General features: G+C 33.9%; 1 protein-coding gene across 2 annotated transcripts; it reads right to left on the bottom strand.

The window, feature by feature from the left end:
- Positions 1-9,520: 9,520 nt before the first annotated feature.
- LOC112784032 (D-cysteine desulfhydrase 2, mitochondrial) lies at positions 9,521-14,117 on the bottom strand. 2 transcript variants are annotated; one of them, XM_025827119.3, is made up of 7 exons: positions 13,672-14,031; positions 13,167-13,472; positions 12,740-12,782; positions 12,307-12,651; positions 11,866-11,995; positions 11,566-11,739; positions 9,521-10,183 (listed from the first exon to the last, which is right to left on the bottom strand). In XM_025827119.3, the coding sequence occupies exons 1-7, from the start codon at positions 13,747-13,749 to the stop codon at positions 9,937-9,939; spliced, it is 1,323 nt and encodes a 440-aa protein (XP_025682904.1). In that variant the 5' UTR covers positions 13,750-14,031; the 3' UTR covers positions 9,521-9,936. The 2 variants fall into 2 exon arrangements, with proteins under 2 accessions (XP_025682904.1, XP_025682907.1); XM_025827122.3 differs by lacking the exon at positions 13,167-13,472 and having other exon boundaries at positions 13,672-14,117.
- Between the last annotated feature and the right edge of the window lie 3,276 nt (positions 14,118-17,393).

Below are 17,393 nucleotides of genomic sequence, written 5' to 3'. Positions count from 1 at the left end.
AATTTATTGGTTAGGTTTTTTGGAGATTTTTGAAGTTGAGAACAAAAAAAATAAATAACTAGAAATTAGAGCAATAGATAACTAGCAAGAGTTTATAATTAATCAATATAAAAGGTCTTGGTTAGGGGTGAGAATTAGAATTTCTATCCTTATTGTCTTTTCCAAGTGTGATGGTAAAGGCTTATTGCTCTCACTTAGTTACCCTCTAACAATTAAAGGAAAGTCAAGTGAAATAATTAACTTTAACTCACAAGTCCTAGTCACTTAATAGAGAAGAACTAGAGTTGGTGAGTTTTGAGCAAATTGGCAATCTTCAATTACCAATCAACACTTGAATATAACAATTCAAGTGGCTCCAATTACTCAACTCCAAACCAAGCAAGGGAATCTACTCCATGATTATGGGTGACATTTTCTCAAACACTTAGTGAGCATAGATAAAGACATGATAAAAACTAGAAAATAATCCCATTCAAGTTACTGCTAACAATAATCAACAATCACAAAACAAGCAATAATAATGGATATGGAAATAACTCAATGCATTAACAAAATTTAAGAGTAACAAGATCCATATGAGTTCAAGATAACCAAATTGCAAAGAGTACTAAAGGAATTAAAGAGAAAACTATAAGGAAAATGACTAGAAAATGAAGGAAACAGCAATTTCTCTCAAGATCCAATTGAAACTAACTAAGAAAATTAAAACCCTAGAGAGAAGTAGCAGTTTCTCTCACTAGAATTCAAAAACTAACTGAAAAACTAAAGCTAAAATGAAGTATGTCTGTCCCAGCTCCCTTCCCAGCATATTGTCTTCATTTTCGGGCTTAGAACTGGGCCAAAATCAGCCCAGAAATTGCCCCCAGCGTATTCCCTTAATTGCAGCACGTGACGCTCGTCACGCGTATGCGTCGGTGGGCTCTGCACTAGCCACGCGTACGCATCAGTGGACGACGCTCCTGGTCATGCGTACGCTTCAGCCATGCGTACGCGTCGCTTCTAGTTTCTCAAATCTTCAATTTTTTGTGTTCCTTCCACTTTAACACGCTTCCTCTTCATCCTCTATGCTATTCCTGCTCTATAAATCCTGTAATCACTTAGCAAACGCATCACGGCATCGAATGGTAACAAGAGAGAATTAAAATTAGTAATTTTTAGACCTAGGAAGCATGTTTTCAATCATAGCACAAAATTAGGAAGGAATCTTAACAACATACAATTTACATGAATAAGTGTGAGGATAGTTGACAAAATCCACTCAATTCAATAAAAAATATACCATAAAATAGTGGTTTATCAGTAGCCCCACAGTTTGGATTAGCCCAAGCCTTACCTTCTCCTCTGTTTCTTGATCCTAAGGCTCAAATGATTCACTATGAGGTGTCGAAGACAAAAGAATTCGACAAGATGCTAGATATGAACCACCAAAGGATGTCGAATCAATACCAGTATCTAAATATCAATCATTGTTTCTTGGCAACTCCTGACTTTCATGAATGGTGGTCAAAGTATTTTTCTGCTCATTGCACATCTATCGATCAAGCTCTCTCAAATCTAGTTTTTCCTACTGCGCAGATAGTGTCAAAGAAAACTAAAGGTAAGTATATAGAAGAAATCTTCAATTTCTTTTCAAGTACTTCGCAGGCATTACTCGACTCACCTTACCATTTTGATTTCTTTAGTTACTCAACAAACACCTCTCTCTCAAGTTGCTGCTGACCGATAATCAATTGAGAAAAACTAAGATACTAATGAAGACGCATCCCCAAAGAAAAAGACCAAACAAGGGGGAGGTCGAAGAAGAGAAAAGTTGAGTGGTACAACCCTTACCTCAAAAAAGTGCGGTCCCATTGATATTCTGACGAGAGTTGAAACACCAAAGCTTCAAAAAGTCTGACATGCAACCTCAAAGGTATATACTTAATGATGTTTGCCTTAACTGTTTCACCTTGTACTTGTAATTTTTTTTTCTAATATAGTGCAGTCGAAGTAATCCTAGAAATGGACTTCCTTTCAAGCTGCTGATATCAACAATCCTTCTGATCAAAGAGTGGATCACTCAGTTCATGCTGAAACATAATTCCTTTAGCCTATTCAGACTACTCAGACTGTTAGTATGTCTACTCCCGTTCCGACTTAACTCAGAATCTATCATCGACAACAGCATCTCATATTTTGACCTCTTCTCCACTGGTACTTCTTTTGTTTAGATTTTTAATGTTAAGTTCCTTTTTACTGCCACCTGATCATCATATTTTTTCCCTTTTCAGATTCGCTATATGCTTTTTCCTAGTGATGCTGAAACTCACCAAAAATCTAGCCCTGCATATGGATCAGGGTCGACCGCTGCAATTGTCACTATTGTTCCTGGACATTCGACACAAAAATTCGTCGAATTGTTGATACATAAATTTGTCAATGAAGACACTACTCCTGTACTATTGACAATGAAATTCGTCGATCAAGATACGGAGCCACCTTTTAATGTTCCTTTTCTAGAAGCTGGAGATTTGAATTTCGAAGACGTCTACTTTGACTTGGAAAACATCCTGCTGTCTGAAGCTCGACAGGTTTATTCCTCTGAAGGAACTATGGCATTGTCTTCTAGTCCAAAGTTGAGCACTTTTATTCCTTAAGCTAAGAAGTCGACTCAGGCAGCGTTGACCAAAGAAGAAGAGGTTATAAAAGAAGTTACTTCCCCTGTGCCCATGGGTCCATATCCTCAAATTGTCAATAGGAGCAATATTGTTCTTGATTGCTTGAATCATTCCATCGATGATATTAGTGACAATATTGTACTAAAGGTTTGACTTACTGATGTGCTTGTCTTTCTCAATCAACGTATTTTCTTCGATATGCATTCAGCTCTTGGCTTATTTATTGAGGACGTCTCCTCCCACTTTTCCAGAATTCATGATGCTGACCAAGAACTGAAGAAGTCACTTGAGACTTTAGCCGACTGTGATACTTAACTGAAAAAATATGACACGGCTAAATCTCAGGTCACTGAGATTTTCTCGGAGGGTCGGGCAAAAGAACAACACATGGTGTCGAAGATTGCAGCCTTAGAGAAAGAATTATCTAATCTAAAATCAGAAAAAAATAAAGTTGCATCCACCAATGATGTTCTCTCTTTGACTGTAAATGATTGAGAAGGATCATGCTTCCAATTAACTTTCGAGTCAAGGTGCTTTGGTCGAAGCAGTCACTTGAGCCATCAATGCCCAAGAAGCACCACAAGAGTCCTCAAGCCTGGACTAACATCAAGAGGATCTGAAACTCATGTTTAGGAGCTTACTCAAGCTCTCCTTGGCACTTATTCAGTTTAGTATTCTCGACTTACTTTGTTTTAGTGACAATGGTATTTTTTGAGATACTTACCATTTACATACATGGTTCAACTGCTATTTATATATCTTATTCCATACACATTGCCATAAAAAAAAATTTTTATATTTCAAAGGGTCCTTCCCATAAAGGAGACCATTTGTCTTTGACTTGCTCAGTCGGAAATACTAATTTCAATACTAAGTCACTAATTGCAAATTTTTTGCCTTTTTACTTTTCGATTATATGACTTAAATATCATTTCTTTTTTATTTATCATTTTGTCTAGTGTCATGAGTCAAACTTGGTCTAACTCATCTAATTCATCAATCATATTTGACCAATATTGTTCGACTGGCAAATCATCCTGCCTTGCCACTCTTATGTTTTGCAAATTTATTTCAAGTGGCAATATAGCTTTATGGCCATACACTAATTCATAAAGTGTCGCTCTAATTGATTTTCTTGGAGATCACCTGTAAGCCCATAACACCTGACTTAGTGTAGTATGCTAGTTTCGAGGCTGCCTTCCTATATGCTTTTTTATCAAACTTATCAACATTTTATTAATGGCTTCAACTTGGCCATTAGCCTGTACATAGTAGGGAGTCGAATGTACTATTTTAATATCTCGTGATTTAGTAAACCCCTTTATTTGTCTACCAGTATACATGGTCCCTTGATCTGTAGTCAGCGTTTGGGGAATGTCAAATCTATGAATGATTGACTCCTGAATAAAGTCGATTATCTTGGCTTGGGTAACTTCTTTCATGAGCACAACTTCTACCCACTTTGTAAAGTAGTCGACTGCCACCAAGATAAACTTATGCCCCTTAGTTGAAAGAGGATTGATAATTCCTATTAGGTTGAGAGCCTAACCTTTAAATGGCCAGGGCTTGATTATAACATGTAAATCTGAGGCAGGAACTCTCTGAATTGGTTCATGCCTTTGGCATTGATCACCGTGTCGAGCAAAATTGATACAATCCTTCATCATTGAAGGTCAATACAATCCTTGTCGACGTAGGGTCCAATGTATGTTTCGACTCACTTGATGAGCTCTACAAATACCTTCATGCACCTCTGCCATAGCTAAATATATATCTTGCATACTTAAGCATTGGAGAAAAGAACCATCGACACTTTTCTTGAATAGATCTCCTCCAATCAATACAAAGCTCAAGGCTAAATATTTAATTTTTTTATTTGTTCTTTGATTGGAGTTCTTAAGGAAGTTGATGATCTTATATCTCTAATCATTTGGATTGAGAGTATTTACACAACAAACCTCTCTTTCTTCTAAAAGAATTAAGTTAGTTTCAATTTCACTAAACTCCTTTATCAACTTGGCAGATATTTTATAGCGAGAAGCCATTTGAGTTAGCTCATTAGCTTCCTAATTCGACTCTCTGAATATGTACTTTATTGAAACTGAGCAGAACTCAGCTAAGAGTCGGATGGCTACCATCAAAATATTTAGATAAATTTTGCCTAATAACTCGATAGTTTCTAGCCAACTGTTGAATTACTAATTGTGAATCTCCTAAAATTTCGACTGTTTGAGCTCCTTTTTCAATTAAGAGTTCTAGGTCAATGATTAAAGTCTCATACTCTACTTCATTATTTGACAATCCTGGCTCTAGTCGAAATACAAACTTGGTCAAAATGTCATCAAGGGTGATTATTAAGATACCCACTCCTACTCCGTTTTGATATTTTGACCCATCAAAAAATAACCTCTAAGGTTTAAGCTCTAGATATCCTAGTTCGAGTCGTTCATCAATATCAACGCAAGGGTGGTCTGCTAGAAAGTCAGCAATCACTTGCCCTTTGACGGCCTTGGCGAGGACATAAAATATTTAAGGCTAATATCCACTAACCAATTTAACCTTTCAAGATTCGATAAGAAATTATATATTTAATAACATCGAATTTTGAAACAACATAAACATTCTTTCCAATTAAATGGCTTTTCAACTTAGTACAAGAGAAATATAAGGCTAAGCAAAATTTTTCGACTACACTATATCGAGTCTCTACATCAGTCAACATTCGACTTACATAGTAAACCACTCTTTCACTACTATCTTCATCCTCTTGGGTCAGCATGCCTCCTAGAGTTGTTTCTGACACAGCTATGTATAACTGTAGTGGTCGACCTTGCTTAACAGGTACCAAGATTGGTGGTGAAGTCAAATACTGCTTGATTTGGTCGAATGCTTGTTGGTGTTCATCTTTTCATTTGAATTCTTCTCCTTGTTTTAATTTTAACAAAGGAGTAAATGTCCTTGTTTTTCTAGACATGTTTGAAATAAAAAGTCGAAGAAAATTCACTTTACCTAAGAAAGAATGAAGTTCTTTCTTGTTTTTGGAAGGTGATGAGTCAATAATAGCTTTGCACTTATTAGTGTCGATAGCTATTCCTTTTTTTTTTTAGCACAAAAAATCCTAAAAAGTTTTACGTAGATACACCAAAAGCACATTTCAATAGTTTATTTTGAGTTGATGATATCTCATTCATTTAGAAGCAGTTTTTAAGTCATCCAGATGAGATTTTTCGACTCCGATTTCACCACTACATCATCAATATAAATTTCTATAAACTTACCGATAAAATCATGGAAAATCAAATTCATAGCTCTTTAGTAAGTTGTCCCAACATTCTTTAATCCAAATGGCATGACTAACCATTCATAGGTATCAATGGCTCCAGGGTATCGAAAAGTTATTTTCGATACATCTTCTTAGGATATGAATATTTGATTATATCTTGAGTATATCCATCCATGAAACTCAAACTTTTGCTTCCTGCTGCAGAGTCGATCAGCATCTCTGCAAATCCAAAACCTTCTTGTAACACTTCTCAATTTTTTTTTGGTACAAAACTCTAAATCATAACAATCAATTATCAATGCTTCAAAATCAAAGGAAAAATTTTTATATTAGTAATTGTTAGTGGATCCATTTTACTTACATACTGAAATTGAATGATATTAGCTCTTTAATATACAAATTGTTTATGCCAAATTTAATGGTGGAACAATATTAAACTCACTTAAAAATTTTTTAAGATTGAAATAAAACGTTTGATTTTTTTTTAATTGAAATAGAATATTTAAAATATTAGAGACCAAATTAAAATTCAACCCAAATATTAAGAACTAAAATAATACTTTATCAAAAAATATGTTACTTCATGCAATAACTATGCACAATATGATTATTTATATATTTAAGTAAGAACATCAATATATATATATATATATATATATATATATATATATATATATATATATATATATATATATAATAAAATAAAATATTTAAAAGATTGAAAAATAGTTAGGAGGACTTTCATCGTTTTCCATAATATAAAATTAAAACTTACAATAAGCTCCTTTGATTGAATAATGGAGCATCAGGTGTCATTGTTTCCCAATAATAAGGTGAGTAAGGGTGATGGAAATGGTAGGGGGTAGGCACACGAAGACAGTGTGCATGAAAAGAAATTAATCTATTGAATCTCTCTAATTTTACAACTAAAATATATCACATGTCACCTTTTTATTATAATTGGAATTAAATTTTTCTTTCTAAAATTAAGGAATTCTCCTCTCTTACTTACTAATTTTACAACCAAAATGTGCCACATGTCACTCTTTCATTGCAATAGAAATTAAATTTTTTCCTCCAAAATTAAAGAATTCTTCCCTCCTCCTTACTAATTTTACAACTAAAATATACCACATATCACTCTCTCATTACAATTGAAATCAAATCTTTCCCTCCAAAATTAAAAAATGTTATAATTAAAAGTTAGAATCAAGATTCAATTGTTTTAAAAAAATTAATTTTGAGTTAATTTTATAACTATCAGTATAATTTTTATATGCTAATATCTAATTATATTTTTATATACACAAGGAGAAAAATATTATTTTTAAGGAAAAGTATAGGGTACCAATACATTATCTGCCAACTTATTACCAACAATAATGAATTATTATATTTTAAATATATGTATAAAGAGACACATCTAGAAAATACATCTATAAAGACACTTCCATTAAAAACAGTCATAAAAAAATATTTTTAGTAGACACATCCACAAAGACACTTCCGTTAAATACAATTATAAATCAGAGTTGGCAGATGTTGGCAAAAATGCTGTTGGTAGCGTAGCGAGATTGTTAAAATAGCAAGTATAAAAATTAATATTTTTATTTGTACAACAGACTTAACACTTAACACCTAATTAAATGTAAAAGTATACACGTTAAATATTTTAAATTTTAGATAACGAATATTAAAATTAATTGTTAATAAAAATTAGACTTTTTCATATAAAATAATAACTAAAAATCTTATTATTTGATTTTTTATCTATAGATACCTTGGTTTTCTTAATCAGAGACTTTTGTCAACCTACGATTTTTTTTTTTTAAAATAGTTTGATTTTATAAATCTTTTGTGTCATGTATAATCTATACTATCAGAATAAAGTGAACCGTAATTTTAAAAAATTTACATTCCCGTAAAAATACTAGTTAAAATTAAATTAAGAGACAAAAGGAAGTGGGATTGAGCAGCAGAGCAAGAAACCATCCTTGTTTGCTCCCTGGACCCTGTTACCAGGAATGTTTGCCGGTGCCCAACTCATTACGACAAAAGGGGTTAGACTGAGACAATGTTAATGCCACTGATTTCCTTTCACTTTTAATAATTAACTATGACTAATAGTAATAGCGTTTTTTTAATTTCATAACGTATGGATACTCAGATGTTAGATCAACTGGATCAGAAATACCGCATATCTTGTTATGTTTTTTATATTTTATTTGTATCCTCACGCCTAAATACTCTAATAGACTAGTCATGGACAAACGTGAAAACATTGAAATCAAGCTCATACTTATCAAATTCGGTTGGATCAAATCGGTTGAATTGAAAATCTGGTCACCTCATTTTCAAATGAAGTTGGATTATTATTTGAATTGGTTAAACAACTAATTAAGTTAAATTTGGTAAAACTTGGACGGGTCAAACAAGGTTATCACTAGACTAAGTTACTATTTGTTGTACATGTTTTTTATTAAATATATTGCATAAATTAAATTAATTATATTTAAAAATTTAAAAGAAAAAATAAAATTTTATTAATTATAATGTGTTTTTATTTCTATGATTATGATTTTTATTCTCTTTTATGTAAATATTTGAAGGTAATAAGTGTAAATTAACTAATAAATTATTAAAATCTGAAAATAATAATTAATTTGATACAATAATAAAACTAAGAAAGATATTTATTATGATAATAAGAAAATAAAATATTATATATATTTAATTATAACAGAATTAACTGATTCACCCTATAACCTATTGATTAAGTCAGCATTCTAATGACTCAATAATCTGACCAGTTTGATTATCAATTCAGTTTAAAAATTTATAATTAAGACAATATATAGGATAATTTATATGAATAAATTGTTTGGCACTCTATATTTACCCAAATGTCCTTTTATTTTGCATATATACATGTCCTTTTTTAACTTATGTAAATCGTAACAACCAAATTCGATTTTTCTATTTACACGAATCAATTAAATCCGTCAATTTTTTTAGTACATCAACTAGGTAAATCGTAGTAGGCTACTACTATTTCAATCCCACTACGTTATCAATAATATTTCTATCAACTTCTGCCAACTCTTATTTATAACTGTGTTTAATGGAAGTGTTTTTACGGATGTGTCTAATAAAAATATCTTTTTTATAGCTGTGTTCAATAGAAGTATCTTTATAGATATATTTTCTGGATGTGTCTCTTTATATATGTATTTAAAATATAATAATTAATTATTGTTAGCAATAAGTTGGCAGATAATATGTTTAGTACCCTATACTTTTCCCTACTATTTACATGTATTTATACAGCGACCCATGTAAATTGTAGTACCCTCGATCCATTTACATGTATCATGATTCAAGTGATAAAATTATACTAAATTCTAGTGGGCCATTATATGTACCTTGAATATAGAATTAAAATTTTGAAACTAACTAGGTTATCACAGTTCAAAAATTATAGATCCGTTCTTGGTTAACTAACATGCTTAAAGAGTGATCAAATACTAAAAGCGGTGTCAGGGACTAATAATTTTTATCTACATTAGGCAACACTATGAAATGGCTGCAGGAAACATCATTTTTACATAACTTTTTTATTTATGTATCATTTTTAACTTAATTAAACAATTTTATCAATATAAAAGAGAAACCAAACGGATCTAAAACTTCAAATTCCCACGGAACCATAACCCTATGAAATGGCTGCAGGAAACATATCAGATACATACATAGATAAAGTAGTATTGATTTCCTATAAAATATAAATAAAAGTTACTTTGGAGTTCAGAACAACTCTTCAATTTGTCCGTAAACTAAAGTATGATTTATCATCAGTGTCAGACTAGAATAACTGAAGAAGCACACACCAATCTCCAGGTGAATAGGACTTCAATGTCTTCCAAATGGAACCATTTAAGATATATGCAGAATCTCTTGCTATAATTCTATAGCCAAAGGGTAGCAGCTAGAAACTTTTTAAGAACAATTGGGTCCTTTCTGGAGCATGCCAAAGTAATTCCTGTACCTTTGCGCCAACCCAAACATGCCCAACGTGCCACCAGTATGAAGCATCACCACTTCTGATTCTCTATCATCTTCTTTGCTAGAAAGGAGCATCGCTGTTTCCCAAGCGGCCAATGTGTAAACAGGATCCACCAAAATCCCAGTCTGCTGAGCAATTTGTTGGCATGCTTCCACCTCACCTTCCAAAACATTACCAAATCTAGAATTGGAAAATAAGGGGCAAATTAAGAGTCTGAGAGACCAACCATAAATAGGCACCCAGGAGTTTCTTAGAACTAATGCTTTTGCATTTTTATGAAGGTTTACACTTTATAGGCCTTAGTCCAGTAAAGTGGCTGCAGAACTAGCATTTTATCACATGGTGTTGTAGCAGATAACATAAAAACTAGCATCCAGCCGGCCACTTACTCTTTGTGGAACTTTCACTTTGATTTTTTGTTAATTATTATTTAAGATTTCCTTGCTTTTTACCTTCTTGGATAGTTTGATGCATCTGCTCTGAGCTTCTTCCGTTTTAGAGCTGTTCTTTTTTTTTTTTTTTTTATTTTCCGGATTTAAAATATTAGTTTATAGTATTAAGATTTTCCATGGAGCTAACTTTGATCCCTTTTTTCACGGGTTTTGGCTGTATATCTGTTTATGTAGATGTAAGATGAGCTAATGAGGCTCATATGTCTAGGATCTGATCAGAATCTATCACTGAGATTTAGGTACCATATGTCAGTATGACACTTGGGATAACTGTTCTAACAGTTCTAAATTACAAGGATTCATCTTTAAGTGTGACTTAGGACTTCAGGAGATGATTTGTAAAATGCTCACTTGGTTTTATAGCAGCTTGCTGTTATATCAATAGTAGGTGAGACTGAGTTGTTCTTGATTGGTTAAAGAAAATCCTTGAATGTCCAAGGCTCAGTGGTTGAGTTGTTCTTTTGGTTTTGTGTGTGCTATGACTTCACATGGAAGTACTGGGCATGTATTGAGCAATAATGAGGAGTCACGACTTTATGGGCTTATGGTTTGAATGATGCAGTTTCATGCTTGCTAGACTAATAAAATCAAAGACAGAGGCATGAGATGCAAGATATTGTATGGATAAGATTAAGCTAATTTTGTAAAGGGTTGTGGTTGGCATGATGCTCCTCTAATGCCGTTCGCATAAAGGACTCCGCTACAGACTACTGTGCTACCCAAGATGGTGCAGGAAATGCTTAAGAGATCAGAATGGAATGTTTGTCACCATTCTACGTCTTCTGTCTTTACTCCTATAATTGTTTCTTATAAATCTATATACACTAGGAGCTGGGAGCATGCCCTCCTCCCACAGTGATGTGGGGCTGGTCAATATATATAGTGCCTGTGTTCAGTGATAGACTGAAGAGTCCAGTGATATGTAGGTGAAGGCAAATGAGTTTTATACAAATTTGGAAAGGGAGAGGAACAGGCATGACAGAGAAGGGTTCGCTGAGGTTGGGATAGTAAGGAGCAAAAGGATCAACGAAACTTAAATTTTAATATTTAATTCTATGTTTCATAACTCTAAGATGTAATTCAGTAGCAATACATACAGTGAAATCTTACCTTCTTGGACGACCACGTTCCACCCAATACACAATCCCACCATCTTCATTTATGTTGTGGTCACTAAACTGAACATTAAAATGGTTCTGGAATTCAGAAATCAAACGATCCTCCTGTTGTTTGTATCCATCAATTTTGTCAGCCAGCATGACTGCATGTACCTCCCATGGAAGGCTGCACGGAAGCAAGAACAAAGATTATGATGATTTAATGTTGTCATTCTACTATGCCTCAAAATTTTGAAACATGACAAAGTAAAATAATTTGAAATTACTTTCAACTGAAATGGAATGCACACACCCTAAGCATAGGGCTGCAAGTCCTAAACCAACAGCTGTTGTGCCAGTTCCAGCATCTATAACAAATTTCAAGGCCCTGTCTTTTCCAAGTAAATGACTCTGTGATAAGTATTGCACTAACCGAATCATACCTGTACATAGAAACAATATTTTCATAGTGTTATTGCAACAACCAGCAATTAGACTTCACTAAACTAAGCACCAACTTAAGGAAATAAATAAAATGGATACATTCTCATAAAGTCAATTCTGTTCTTGTAAACATTTTAAATTACTTATGACTATTTTCTGTTGAGATGTTCGATTGATACTGAGACCCAAGCCTCATTTAAGTTAAATTCAATTAATGCATTGTTTCTTGTTTATTAAAATTCAGAAATTAAGAAATGTTCTTTAAGATATGCCATCTTTTCCCCTCCTAAAAGAATAATCTTCTGATTACCTAGTAGAGCTACAGAATCACCTGCACCTTCATTGACAATTAAAAATTTCCGTTGAAGGTTTCTGTCACTTCTACTTACATCAAATTCCATCAAATTTGCAGTAGAAAATTCTGTTGTTGAAGAATTTTGAGTGATATTGCCAAACGAAATGACAGAACCACTGTTACCAGCCAATGACTTAGCATAGTCCTTAAGCATGTTTTCTCTGTCGGCATAAATATTTCTCGGAACATATGTGACATTTCCATATAATGTAGACATCAAGTTATAGCCAGTTAAGATTTCAGGCTGCTCTCCTCGCAGAAGCAGGTGTGATGCAATTCCTCTCTCAGCACATAGAACCGCTGGGAAGAATAAATAAATAAATTCTGATTTCAAAGGTAAAAAAGAAAAATCAGCATAATATTAACCATAACAAACAAAATTACCTACCAATAGCAGCTGTATGAGCACTTTGACAACCACCACATGTAACCTAGAAAATGCCCGAGCTGAAAGTTATTTGATATTGTAAATCCTAAAGTTAAGAAAATTGAGTAGTAAAAGTTACTAGAACCAAGAAAAATTCAGAACAAATCAAGGACACTGATTAAATACAGCAATCTAATATTCTAATATATATAGTAAAAATGAGTTTAAAAATAAAAAACGTAACAAAAAAAGTTTACAAGAGCCCTGATTCTGTTAAGGCCACTTTAACTGAATGAATTGAAGGCTCAAGAATCTAACAAAAGGAATCCATTCTTCCAAAGCCAATAAAACGAGCCACCAGAGAATGGTTAAAGGTTGTTAAAGAACATGATTCAACAGAAAGTAATGGTTAAACATGACTTTAACAAATTGATGAGAATGATTTTACCACATCAGTCACAGAATGGTCTTCAATAAGGGGAATCAACCCATCCAACTTTCTTGCTTTGTTGCCATTAATTAGTGAGTGCAACAAATCGTCACGCACCACATAGAAACATTTCCCTTTATTTTTCATATCCCTAGCGCCATGACCTAAATCAGGAACGGTGTTCAATAGGAAATTACAACCATCTGATCCATGTCTAGGTATTATAACTTGATGAATCTTTGTTTCAGGGCTTGGCAGTGTCCATCTTCTGTTGAGTATCTTTTCCATAAATTCCTCATTTCTAAATCTAGGTTTTGAAAGCACCTAATCATGAGAACGATTATATATGCCTAAGCTTAATTCAATTGAGTAAAAATGAGAAAAAGGAAAACAACTACATTTAACTACATAACAAGTGGCAACAACTTCACTGTATTTTTTATTTAAATATAATAGGAGCAAATATCAATAGTAAACCCAAATAGAATTGCTTGGAAAAAGGAAAGGATAAAGTATAGTGTACCTGAAGAGTGTTCGAATTTTGAATCCCGTTTAACATGGTGACTGCTACATTCTTAGCGGGAAATTGTTGGAGCTTCATGTTTCATTGTGGTTATAGTTCAGATATTCAGGTACAGAGAGGGAGAGCGCGAGCGCCAGCGAGAGGAAAGGAGCTAAGCTTGTCTATTTTGGGAGGTATGGCATATCAACAAGGATAAATGATAAAGGCATCTACTCTCATGAAGATGCCATACATGATGACAATGATAAATTCATAAACAATAATATACTTTATTTACGCGAAAAATCTAACCAAGTCATCCGAACTTTTTTTTAGAGGCGCCTCTTCCAAATTATGTGAAATATATGTGCGCCCCCTCCTACTCTTATTATCTAAAGCTTCTTCTTAAATGTTAACGATTTACGTTATAATTTTTGGATCTTTTCTGCTGCTTGTTGTTTTTCTTCTTTTTTTTTGTGCTGCTCGTGGTTCTTCTTGTTATTTTTCTTTGTTTTCTTCTACGATCTGTGGATTTATCTTCTTCGTTTTTAGATTTCAATAGGCTATCAAAACAATGAATTATTCAACGTTAAATAAGTTGAATGAGAGCGATTTGAATTATTCCTCTAAATCTTATCAAGCATACGAGGTTTGGATTATTTAATTTTGAATCAAATTGAATGGAATACGATTGCTAAATTGAATTGAATTGAATTGAATTGAATGGATGCATGTGTTCTAAATTAAATTAATAATCTCTAAATTGTAGACACAGATGTTTTGAATTTGATTTTATATATACAATGTTCGGTTCATTTAGCATTGTACATTATTTTCGCTTTGATTTATATTTTCGTTTCATTATGCAGACAGTTGTTTGAATTTGAATTTATATAATAGACAATACTCTGTTCATTTAGTACTATACAATGGTTTCGCTTTAATAATATGTTTAGTTCATTATGCAGACAGTTGTTCGAATTTGAATTTATATTATGGACAATGTTCCGTTTATTTAGTACTATACAATGGTTTCGCTTTAATATGTTCGATTCATTCTACAGTCTAGGTGTGTTATGGATGAACAATTTGGCCCAAAGATTGGGATGATTTTTAAGACACTAGAAGAAGCTGGAAAGTTTTACAAAAAATTATTCCAAACTTGCCAATTTTTCTACCAAAGTAAGGAACACGACTCAGAAGGGAGACGAGATTAAGAATCAATTAATCATATGCAGCACCTCCAACTCTGAAGACAAACCCCTCAGCCAACATAAATTGTCCAACCAGGATTTATGTACACATATTGAAGGACGTCGGTCTTTGGATAATTTCCAAAGTTATTTTAAATCATTCACACCCATGTTGTCCAGACTGAACAAAGATGCTCAAACAACACATGGAGCTAAGAATATTTGTGTGTCATACCATCAAAAATAACGACGAAGCCGGAATCAAATCGAGCAAAACATACTAATCATTCGTAGCAACAGCGGAAAGTCATCAGGAACTAAGTTTTATAGAAAAAGACGTGTGGAATTACATCACAAGGGAAGTACAGAATATTTCCGAACAAGACTATGCCAAAAAATTTGGGAAGTACCTATTAAGAATGAAAGAGAAGAGTTAAAATTTCTTTTTCGAGCTCAACTTTGAAGGCGATCACTCCATCAAAAATGCATTCCGGGCCGACGCAAGAAGTAGGGCTGCATGCGAGTATTTCAGAGACGTGGTTTCATTTGACACCACCTACAACACAAACAGAAATTTGGTTCACTGACATATAGTTTTAGGTTCACAGAATGTACACATTTCTATTCATAACTGTGTGAGAGTGTCCATTTATGCAGGTACAATCTGGTTTTTAGTTCTTTTGTGGGCACGAATCACTACGGTCAATCAACACTTCTCGGATGCGCTCTGGTGAAAAATAAAGACATCCAATCATTCAAATGGCTATTCGAATGTTGGCTCCGTTGCATGGGAAGGAAGGCACCAAAAGGCATCCTTACCGACCAATGCGCATCGATGCAAAGGGCCATCGAGATGTGCATGCCAACAATAATTCACCAATGGTGTATCTGGCACATCATAAAAAAGATCCCAAGCAAATTAAACGGCTACGAACGACACGAAGAAATTGAACAAGAGATGAGCCATGTCGTTTGGAACTCGTTCTCAAAAGACACATTCGACAGAAAATAGAACGATTTTGTCACAAAGTTCGGCGTGGGAGGCAATAAGTGGCTCTCAGGTAACTGACGTTTTTAATTTGAATTATTTTGATGCCATTACTTTTTTTGTTCAACTTGCACAGCTTTCAGTTTATATGGGCTCATGTTTTTGGTTCATTCTACAGAGTTATACGAAGATCGCCATTTATGCATTCAAGTTTACCTGGATCACCACTTTTGGGTCGGGATGAGAAGCACACAAAGGAGCGAAGGCATGCGCGTATTTTTCAACAAGTTCATCACACAGAACAGCTCCATGATTCAATTTGTGAAGCAATACGATAATTACCTAGCAAGCAGAGAGCAAAGAGAGAGAGAATTTGATGTTGCAGATTTTCACACCATGATACCGTGCGCAACAAAATCAGCAATATAGGCTCAATTTTAGCACATGTATACTCACGAGAAGTTCAAGAAAGTTCAAGCACAATTAAGAGGAAAGGTGAACTGCATCACAAGATCAATGCATTCCACCCTAGGTTTTACGACATACGAAGTCGTAGAGCAGGTTTCTAACTCCACATTCAACAAGTTTTTCATCACTTACGATGCAGTATCACGAGAAGTAAAATGCCAGTACTTGCTGTTCGAGTCAAGGGGCATGCTGTGCCTCCATTCCCTAAGCGTCTTAAGCTTCAAGCGAGTAGATAAAGTGGCACCGAAATATATACTAGAAAGCTGGAGCAAGAATATAAAGAGGAGGCACACACGCATCAAGAGCAGCCAATATAAGCCTCTATTGGAGCCGAGAAGCAAGAGATTCGACAATTTGGTGTTTCGGTCTCACAATATTTGCGAATTTGCGTAGAGTTCGAGGAGCTGACACAAGTTCTGCACCGGGCTTTTAACAATGTCATGGCCAAGATGCAAGAATATCAAGCGAAAAGTAAAGAAAAAAGTTTGTTATCTCATGAAGAAGTGACATTGAGCGATGTGAACAACCTCCAAAGCCCGCCACGTGTGAGAACAAGAGGTCGCCCCAAGAACAGACTGGGATCAAACTTGGAAAAAAAGATCTCAAACGCCACAAAGAAAAAGAAAAAGCTATCTCCAAGCGAGGTAACATTGATTTGATTTCGATTAAGATTTTTACTTTTTTTCGTTGACCACTGAGCCTAATATACTCTGCTTCTAATCCCTCTCCGTCCTCCATTAAGGATTCTGTCCCAGCGTAAACCCTTATCTGGAAGACTATTAATCCCTGAAAATGATACAAAAAGTAAGGATGAAGTGAATGTAAATCACCAACTACAAAGAACCAAACTCTATTCATATTTAAACAAAACGTGATAAATATTCAATCAGCAAGAAAAATATTTCTGCATGCAAATGAACTTAATTGAACACTTAAGGATGAAGTCAATGTAAATCACCAATCTCAATGAACCGAATTCTACTCTTTGAATAATTTACAACAAAATATGTATGATGTAAATAACTTAGTCTAAACGATAGCAAACAACAGAATTATCAAAGAAGTTTTAGAAATCACAACTTACAAATAGATGC

The sequence above is a fragment of the Arachis hypogaea genome, chromosome 20, assembly GCF_003086295.3.
Source record: "Arachis hypogaea cultivar Tifrunner chromosome 20, arahy.Tifrunner.gnm2.J5K5, whole genome shotgun sequence".
Classification (NCBI taxonomy): Eukaryota; Viridiplantae; Streptophyta; class Magnoliopsida; order Fabales; family Fabaceae; genus Arachis; species Arachis hypogaea.
This window is presented reverse-complemented; position numbering and strand designations above follow the sequence as displayed.

Bases quoted from the DNA above. Each gene is read 5' to 3' on its own strand.
- LOC112784032 (XM_025827119.3), bottom strand. From the start codon at position 13,749: ATGAAGCTCCAACAATTTCCCGCTAAGAATGTAGCAGTCACCATGTTA. The intron at 13,473-13,671 runs GTACACTATACT...TCTCATGATTAG, and splicing joins AAAATTCGAACACTCTTCAG to GTGCTTTCAAAACCTAGATT. The intron at 12,652-12,739 runs GTAGGTAATTTT...TATTCTTCCCAG, and splicing joins TGCTCATACAGCTGCTATTG to CGGTTCTATGTGCTGAGAGA.